General features: G+C 47.1%; 1 protein-coding gene across 1 annotated transcript; it reads right to left on the bottom strand.

Moving 5' to 3' along the window:
• Positions 1–4050: 4050 nt before the first annotated feature.
• Positions 4051–8799, bottom strand: DLX1 (distal-less homeobox 1). The gene is made up of 4 exons (XM_045031880.1): positions 8304–8799; positions 7269–7947; positions 6628–6827; positions 4051–5544 (listed from the first exon to the last, which is right to left on the bottom strand). The coding sequence occupies exons 2-4, from the start codon at positions 7579–7581 to the stop codon at positions 5290–5292; spliced, it is 768 nt and encodes a 255-aa protein (XP_044887815.1). The 5' UTR covers positions 7582–7947; positions 8304–8799; the 3' UTR covers positions 4051–5289.
• Positions 8800–9316: the final 517 nt, after the last annotated feature.

The raw sequence follows: 9316 nt of genomic DNA, 5'->3' as shown, positions 1-9316 counted from the left end.
TCGGGGGGAGGTAAAGACAAATCAAACGTTTTCTCTGCTGTGAAACTTGTGAGAGAGCTGCGGGGAAGATAGCGGACTGTGGAAGGGTATTTGAGCTGGACAAATTGTGGCTTTATTTTTAACACGGGGTGGAGACAGATGTAAACTGGTTTGGACTCTGATTTTTTAAACATTTCTAGATTCAGAGGCTGTGCTCTGTTCTGCAATTAGACTGACATATGTACAACAGCCATTCAGCGAGTTCTAGAAGACACGCCAGAGGATTTTTTTCTTTCTTTTTTTGGTAGAAGATATTAAAGGGATATCTGTTGTTTGGCAGTTTTGCTAAGTCTGTCTTCATTACTTCGACATTGTGCATTTGCTAATTTGGAAGCCCCTTCCTACTGACAGTCTTGCTCCATACACCTGCAAGCAATTTGCAGAGCTCCAATATAGGAGAATTGCAGAGATGGCAGCTCACACCTATTTTATTTTTTTTCCTTCCCTTTTCTCAATGCACAGCAAATTTGGCTTTCAGTGCGTTATCTCTTTTGTTAATGCAAAAAGATTCCCTGGGCGAAAAAATTGCTCATAATTACCAGAGAGATGGGGAAACTGCATTAGAATAAATAAACCTGAAATTACTGTAATTATGTTGTGTTTGATGGGCTCGGCTTGTAATCAAGAAGAGAATACAGTGAAATGATGCTGACCCTCTTGGGTTTGCAGCTGTACGCACACTTTGGGGTCTTTTTTAGCAGAAAAGAGTCATTTTGATCATCATTAAGCGGTGTGTAGCCTATTTCAGAAGTGTTTGGAAATGAGGGCCACATTTTTTTCCGACAAGAAAAAAAAATGTCCCAAAATTGCATTTTGCCATTTACAGACCCATCCATACGGCTGTGTTTGCAGGGTGACAATTGGTAAAGGTATAATATTCGAAATCAGTATTTAATCATTGTAATGAGGTATTGTTTCAATATAAGCACCTTTGGATTATTCATAGTTTAATTAATATCCTCATTATGAAAATCTTCGAATCAGATATTTGATGAACTACTTGTCAGCAACAAGGCAGAATTAATTAGGTCTGTATTGAGATTAACATTTTCAAATGTACAATTACAATAGACTCTAACTCAAGACCGCCTAGTTGAGAGAAAACTAATAATTTCTCTATTTGAACTGTTAGCAAGACGTTATTGAATTAAGAGAAGCTAATATATCTTAAAGTGTTCCAATATGCTTGACCACACCGTTTCTGTTCGGTCAAAGGCATTTGGTCTCTGACTGCATTAGGCTGGGAAGTGTGAGATCTGCGTTATTATCTGTAAATAATGTAGCCGCTGAGTCAGACAATTATTGTTCAGCTAGGTGCTTAGTGCTCACATTTTAGCCGGTGGCATTGCAGGAAAAACAGAGTGTTTCTCCAGTATTTCTCCAGGCAGAATCCTTCATTCCCTATGAACTCAAAATGCAGCGGATCTCCCGTATCTCTCCCCTTTGGTCTCCTGATCCAATACTGTGTTTACCAGTAACTGCACCCCGTGCCTTATCTTTTGAACGTACATTAGACATGACCGCATCATTTGATCACTCATCACCAAGAATTGAAAAATGGGTGCGTGTCACAAGAAAAATCGATACAATTTATCATTACCTTCCTCCACACAACCTCCCGGGAGGGATTCCCCCCCAGTATGGAAACTGCATGCAAATCCCCACATTGCAATCGGAATAAAAAGCAGATGCAGCAGCTTCCCAGATCAAATCTACCATGTGACAATTCTGTTTTGACATATAAAGCTTTAACCAAAATTACAGCTGTGGTCATCTGATCTTTGCAAAGCCACTTTAATACGTTGTCATATCTAAGCCCAAACCTCGGTCTTAATAACTCTTTAAATTATTAGAGTACCTTAGTCAGAAAATTAAATTTTGCAAACAACTAGCTACTGTGAGCTACTACAGAACCATGTAACTGGCTCGAGTTCCTTTCCCACCACATCTCCGCTGACTTTCATTTGTGACAGGACTCCCTTATTTTATATCTATTTGATAGCCTTATTAGCTTGCAAATTTCCTGCGGCGATTGTTTTGCTTAAGGTTGGGGGGTTTGAGGGCAAACTGTATCCTTCAGCATCCCCGTGATTGCTGGCGGCTTGCTCAGAAACATGCTCCTTCATTTCCTGCCCTGACCAAGTAAGTTTTCAGGGACAGCAAATCTCCACCGGCCCACACAAGCTGCGTGTCAGAACTGCTCAGATCCAACACGGAGAGGAAGGGAAAAGCTCCTCTGCATAATAATCACTTGCCAAATCCATGTACCGGAGTCGTCCCCCTCACCCTCCCCCCCCCCCACAAAACCAACCTGCCCCCGCCCCAGAAAAACGGTAAAGCTGGCAACGCGCATTGCAGCTCTGCTCCAATAACACGGGGAGGCATTTTCGGAGCCTACAAAGCCTGTGGTGCACAATTTGCAGCGGGATAAACTCTGCTTGGGGTCTTTAAAGCTAGGCCTGTGCCCCGCTTTAGTAGGGCACCCAAAACCGTGGCACCCGCTTGAACAAACGATCCAGCCTCCCGCGCCCACTGACACACCGAGGGGCTCCAGGGACTATTTCCCTTTCTCCCCCGCTCAGCCTTTCCTCCTTCCAGCCCGGCGGCGGCGGCGGCTCCCACGCCACCCGCACTGCCCCGGCAGCCCCTAGCTTGGCCCGCAAGGGAGGCACCAGGTTCTAGAGCTGGAACGCTCTGTACCAGCTGATGTCCCGACGTTCCCAGCCTCGCCTTACCACGTGCCCGTCCAGTGAAAGGCGAAAGCAAAGCCCCGGGCCCCAGGCCGCTCGGGGCCCCGGCTCGCTTCGGGCGCAGCTCGCCCTCTGCCAGGCCGGCGCTCCGGTTTTGAAGCCTGGTGTAAACACACGTTGTGTGCTTAGAGAGCAGCGAGCACGTTGGTCCCCTTCTGAAGCCCAGAGGGGGCTGCCACTCAAGGTGCTCGCTCAGACCCCAGCGTCCAGCCCGGGCCTCTTTGAACTTGTCAGCCCCCCTTTTTCTAACCTGAGCTCCACTTTAACTTTCTTTCCTCCAAAACGCGGCCTTTTCCTGCAGCACCTGCTGCCCCTTCTAACCATTTACTTAAAACGCACCATTGCTTCCCCGCCGTTCAGCCTACGGGAAAAGATTGCGCCTAATGCAAGAGAGGCAGAAAGGGGAACACGGCAGCACCTCCGTTTGCAACGAACGGGACAAAGGATGCATCAGAACAGACATAGGAGGACGATGGGGCAAGAGGGGGCAGAATTTAATTAAAGAGGAGTTTCGGGCCGGAGAATTGAGAATAAACGTAGCCAAAGCTGATGTTAGTAACATTCCCCACTGAGCTCTAGAGGCCTCTTTTCTCCCTATCAAAACAACAACAACAACCACCAGTGACTGCTGGCGAATTGCAATGCAGCGAAGATAAAACCCAAAGGAGTCCGCACGGTGTGATTTGTCTGTATCCTCTCCCACAGACAGGATCGTTTTGAAATCGAGACAGGATATTCTTAATATTGCCTGTGTGAAATGCCCGATGGGATCTTACATATATATCACATCATGTGTATATTTATACACACACACTCACACCCCATCTGTGGAACACACCGAGCCTCTTATGTAGAGATGCCCATAGAGATCTGTCAATGAGATCTCTTGATTTATTCGCCCTGTTAAAAATCTCTCTCTCTGGAAAGTCTCCCACGTGGATTGATCTCCACGACACTCAGATTTATAGAAGAGGCCGCAGGTCTCATGGCCAAGGCCTAATTCCCAGTCTGGAAAGAGGCTTGCACTTTCCCTTGCGGAGGACAGTGTGTGAAACCTCAGCTGATAGTGTATGTCAATGTCCCTTCAGATCGGATTGCAGTTTTCCCATCCCCAGTGCTCGAGTCTGCTACAAACGCTGCAGGTGAGAAAATGCGCAGGCGATAAACAGCACTCATGCAGCGTCTCTTTTTCCAAACCATAATTTTACTGTCTCAAAGAAACTTTATAACTTATGTACAAAGATTTGTGTTTTTCCCCAGATACAAAGCAATAAGTTAACATTCTCAATATAAAACTAAACTTTGACATATAGAACACTAAACACAACTGATCTCAGTTTATCACATCTTCCGAACTTCACAAGTCAAATGTCAAGATCTCAGGTCACAAAGCATCATGTTTTACAGCCACACAAAACGGAACGGAAAAAAAGGCTAAATTTGTGCAACATGTTTACAGAACAATAATAATAATAATTAAGAATAAAATATGTACAGCGATCAGATCCTGCACTTCAGTAGCGCATGTAGACTTCAGATTGGCATTCTGTGGTAAAGCCTCAAGATTTCGTTTAAAGCTGAATTGTGTCACGTTAGAGCCAATTGGCATCTCTTCTTCCCTCCCATCTCTTTCCAATTGCTGAGTATAGGGACTATTTTCTTCCTTTCCGTCTCTTTACATTACGTAAAGCGATCAACAGCTGCAGTGATTCCACTTCCATATTAAATAATGTGTATTTCTTTTCTTTGTTAAATAACACTAGAGATGTGAAAAAATGCAGACCACTCGGAACAAACCTCTCCACACCAGCAAAGTATAAAAGTTATTGTAAAAGTTAAAAATCACATCCTTCTTTTTGCTGTTTTTGTTTTATTTTGTTTAAAGTAAACTGTGCGTTGAAACAGTGCCCTTTGCAAACCAGACAGTCCATGTGTTTCTAGCACTCTTACAGTGGTAATTTAAGTCAATAAATTAAATCCCCATCTCTCCCTTTAACAACAACAATCAAAATGTACACAGACGAGTCGTGAAGGGTACAGGAAAATGCAAAGAAAAATATCTGGCTATAGTACAGGTTGTTTTCGCATTGCTGTTAAAGAGGAGTGGGGGTAGTAAATAAATGACCTACATTTCATCAGCTAGACACAGACAGACAGACAGACAGGACAGAGGAGAGCTTTTTTCCTCTACAAACATATTTTTCTGATTGTCCCACAAAGCTGAGGGTCGGATTTTCTCTCTGCTCCCAGGCTGTTCTCCGGATGATCTAATGGCTGCTCTGTCAGCTGTCAGCAGTTGGGAACCAGCCCCGCATCACATCTGTGCTTGTCTGCACCACGCTAGGGTGCAGTGTTAATGGCTCTATGGGCAAGAGACCCTTTTCTCGGTTGTTTGTTCTTTTTATTTCCCCCCTCTCTTTCTTTCTTTCCTCTGTTTATTGATTGGATTTATTTATTTGTCTGGACCGATAGTGCTTGAAATGGGGAAACTGGTTTGTAATCACATCAGCTGAGGTTGCTGCATAGCTTCTTGGTGGGCTGAAGGGTACCACGATGTGTAGCTGGGTATGTAAGTGCCCGGGGTCCCCGTAGAGGTCTTACCCGATGACGAGGTGGTGTTCCACACTGGGGGGCCTGGGGGCGAACTGGCCGAGAGCGCCCTGCCATTCGCCAGAGCGCCGCTTTCCAAAGCTGCCCCTCCCTGCTTCATTAGCTTCTTGAATTTAGATCGCTTGTTCTGGAACCAGATCTTCACCTGCAACACAATAAAGACGTTACTGAATGGGAAGAAGGGCAGAGGGAGACGGGCTTTGTGTAAAAGTCTGGAGACAATGTGCTCCGCACAGAGACTTGCCAGCGCCTCTATGGCAGAATAACGGAAAGTTCTTAGCTAGCCCTGACTCCTAATCTCAGACTGAGACAAATAAACCCCAATACCTGGCCAAAGGACTGAAATACACTCGCCTAGGACGGCCGGGATCAGGCTTTGAAATTTCCAATCAAACTGCCTTTCAGCAGGAAATCTGTTCACACTCTCACGGCATTTTGCTGTCAAAGCAAAGATTTAGGGATTAGCAGCGCCCATTTCCCCCTTTCCCCTCCCAGAAAATGGGTGCACGTGGGCAGCAACATACACCGGAGTTACAGTTTAAACATGGGCTTGGAACAGTAATACAATCAATACACAAATCGTCCCTTTTGGAAATGAACTCGAGTCTCCTGGTCTCGGTCTCCTCCGGGCGAGTGTTCATTGCAAGCAGGCTCATTTCCAGGGTTTCCTTTCCCCTGCCTTTGCTAGGCGGGGAGGGTGAAACCGGATTTTGTTTTGTTCGATCTCTTCTCCCGGAGCGGGCAACTTTGCTTTATTGTTATTGCTCCAAACTAGCCTAGTGAGGTAACACTGAACCGACCCCACACGGCCAGGCGCCCACAGCTGGCAAAACCTATCCTCAGCTATGGGAAACTTCGTGTCTCCCGTTTCAAAAATGCCGCGAGGATCAATTTAGAAACGCCGTGGCGAAGCATTTGCAGCGAACACACACATAAAAGCAGGCCGGAGGCTGGCGGGGAAGAAGAGGAGGGCGATGCCGGTAGATCTGGGGTGTGGAAGGCTGAGCTATTAGCTCTATTGTTCCAGCAGTCCGGCCATGCCTGGCCCCAGAGCCCCCAGACAGAACCTGGGCACAGGCTTTCCACAAGCCGGACTAAGGCGGCTCACGGTCCAGGGCAGGGCCCTCGGTGCAAGGGAGACTGGGGCCGGGGGGGGGGGAGAGAGAGGAAAAAGCAAAGCGATGAGACGGGCTGTGTGAAGGGGAGGACGGAGCAGCGGCTGCTGTACCTGTGTCTGGGTGAGTCCCAGCGAGGCTGCGAGCTCGGCTCTCTCGGGCAGAGCCAAGTACTGAGTTTGCTGGAATCTCCTGTTCAAAGCCTGCAACTGCAAACTGGAATAAATAGTCCGGGGCTTGCGGATTTTTTTCCCTTTCCCATTAAAGCGAACTTCCCCTCCTTCTACCACCGTGCTTTTCTCCGAGTCGGCCCCTACAACCACAAACGATGCACAATAAATAGGAGTAACAACAGAAGCAGCACCAACAATAACAATAATGAGAAGGAAGAAAAGAAAAGTGAAGACCAAGTCGAGCTAACAAAGGCTCCAGGCGATTATGGCAGTCCAGGCTCCTTCCCAGAGAAAGTTTGCTATTTTTACAGGCTGCAGTTTAGGTTTAATTACCCTTAATTGCATACATTGTTTATAGCGCTACGCAATAAATAATTACGAAGACTAATACGTGCACATCTGGGTTGATTTTTTTCCAGCCGGGCATTGTGTGCTCTGTGTACTGATCCTCGCTGAGCCTCAGCCTTTTCTGACTAATTATTTTTATTTTATTTTTATAGATATATTTTGATACAAGCAGCCTCCCTCCCTCCTTCCCCTCCCCCCACTCCTCCCCCCTCCCCAAAGCCAAGTGCACCTACCTGTCTCCTCTAACCGGGTCTGAGTCAGGCTGGAGCTGTTGGGGTAGGATTGCACTGAACTGATGTAGGGGTTAGACGAGTGGCTGCTGACCGAGTTGACATAGGGGTAGCCCAGCGGTCTGGAGAAGGACGAAGCTGTGCTGTACGAGCTGTCAGGCTGAGAGTGGCCAGCTGAGTGTAAACAGTGCATGGAATAGTGTCCGTGGGACATGGGAGAAGGAGACATTTGCTGGCTGGGTGGCCCAAACTCCATAAAGACAGCCTTCCCTGAGACAGGGCTATTAAGACTCTCTGGCATGGTAGTCATGGTCATTTCTTGTCGCTTGGTCTGTGTGTGTGTTCTCTCTTCAGCGTGCCTTTTTGGGGTCTGTTGTGTTTCTCAGGACAGGAAAGAACCCAATTTAAGCGGAACAGGGCTTTTCACTTTCCATTCATAAGAAAATGGAGTTTGTCTCTTTGAAAAGTCTAAGCATGATGCCGTGGATCTACACAAACTCGCCTAAAAGCTTTGACTCAGCCAAGCCTATGAATATTCATGAGCTGGCGGAGCTGATTGGTCCGCCGTCTTGCATAATCGCTTTGGATTGGTCAAAGGCGCTTGGGGCTCGCCCGGACCCTAGTGAGTGAGACGAGCCGGACTTGGTGAGCGGAGAGTCCCCCGTCCCCCGGGTGTGATCATCTGGAACAGACAACGCCGGAGAACACAATGAAGGCGGCGAGAGAGACTAACCAGCCAGGGGCGGGCGGCCCAAAGTGACTCCAGGCGATGAGCCTGCGAGCCAGGGGGCTTCACGTCCTCCCGGGAGACCCCAGTGCACCCCCCAGAGCCCACTCCCCAGCCCGGACACCCGGTGATTGCTGCGTCCAGAGCCTATTAGTAAACAAGCGCGGAAGCGCCTCGTCTGCCTTAGCTGGAGAGAAACAGCAAAGGAGGCAGCCAGGCAAGGAAGGACCACAGGAGACACAGCAACTCCCCACAGATCTCTCCCTCCTCCCCCTCCCCTGGCACGAGGCCTTGAGGGTTATCACACCAACCTCTGCTGCTCTGCTCCTCGGGCAGGCCAGTCCCGGGCCTTCCTGAAACACACGGGGTGACGGGATCTGGGAAGGGTGGCCCTGCGTGTCTCCTCCCAGCAAGCCTAGATCCAATGGATCTTGTTAAAGGCCTCTTGCCAGCCACTGATTTCTACTTCAGCATAAAGGAGCTAGTACCTACAGACAATTGTGTGGTCTAGGCTGCAATTAGCATACTGTTGGTGTTAGTTTGTGTGTGTGTGTATATGAATGTATACACACATATAGTCACATATCCATAGGCACAGTGTTACACACATGCATGCCTGCATTCTGTGCCCACACACAAATATCACTAATATCCGCCACACTGATTTATACCATCTCATAAATTATTGCTCGGTTTTTGCTATCACCTGAGCTGGACCTTTTCAATTTTTTTCCTCCCTAAAGTACCTAATTGTGCATTGAAACCTGAGATGAAAACTTCCGTGTACGTGCGTGGTGACAAGGTGGGACTTTGGAGATCCTGCACAGAAAGCCTACGCTGAATCCCAAATTACTTTGTTAGATAATTAGAAAGTGTTGATAATTATTTCTTTCATAATTTAGTGGTGTGTGGCTGTAACAGGAAAATGATCTTGTGAAAGTTCACACGTGCAGATGTATTAGTTACTGATTCATTTGATTAAATGCTAGTCTCAAGTGCTCTGATCCACAGCTGAAGGCGGCCCCATTAGCATAACACTGATGTTTAATTTTCATACGCATAATTAGCCATATATTTAACACTAATAGCAACATGCAGCCTTTCAGCATTAAACAGCCTGGGATTTGATCTGGCCTGAGCTGAACTTTCTCGGTTACACCTAGATTGTCTAGGGTGCGCAGTTATCACAGAACCAAATCTATGTAATCAAGCACATTTTGGCAAAGGGAGCACACCAATAAAAATGAACATTCAAAACAAATCACATTGCTGATGTCGTTACAGATATTAGCGGAGGCTTCTCTTCCCTGAGCTCCTGCGGCTG

This window comes from Mauremys mutica, chromosome 10 (genome assembly GCF_020497125.1).
Source record: "Mauremys mutica isolate MM-2020 ecotype Southern chromosome 10, ASM2049712v1, whole genome shotgun sequence".
In the NCBI taxonomy this organism is placed as follows: Eukaryota; Metazoa; Chordata; order Testudines; family Geoemydidae; genus Mauremys; species Mauremys mutica.
Note: the sequence above shows the minus strand (reverse complement) of the source record. Positions and strands in the feature narration are given on the sequence as shown.

Excerpts from the sequence above, each read along its gene's own strand:
- DLX1 (XM_045031880.1), bottom strand. The coding sequence starts at position 7,581 with ATGACCATGACTACCATGCCAGAGAGTCTTAATAGCCCTGTCTCAGGG. Across the intron at positions 6,828-7,268 it reads GACCCGGTTAGAGGAGACAG|GGGCCGACTCGGAGAAAAGC; the intron begins GTAGGTGCACTT and ends TTGTGGTTGTAG. Across the intron at positions 5,545-6,627 it reads TGGGACTCACCCAGACACAG|GTGAAGATCTGGTTCCAGAA; the intron begins GTACAGCAGCCG and ends ATTGTGTTGCAG.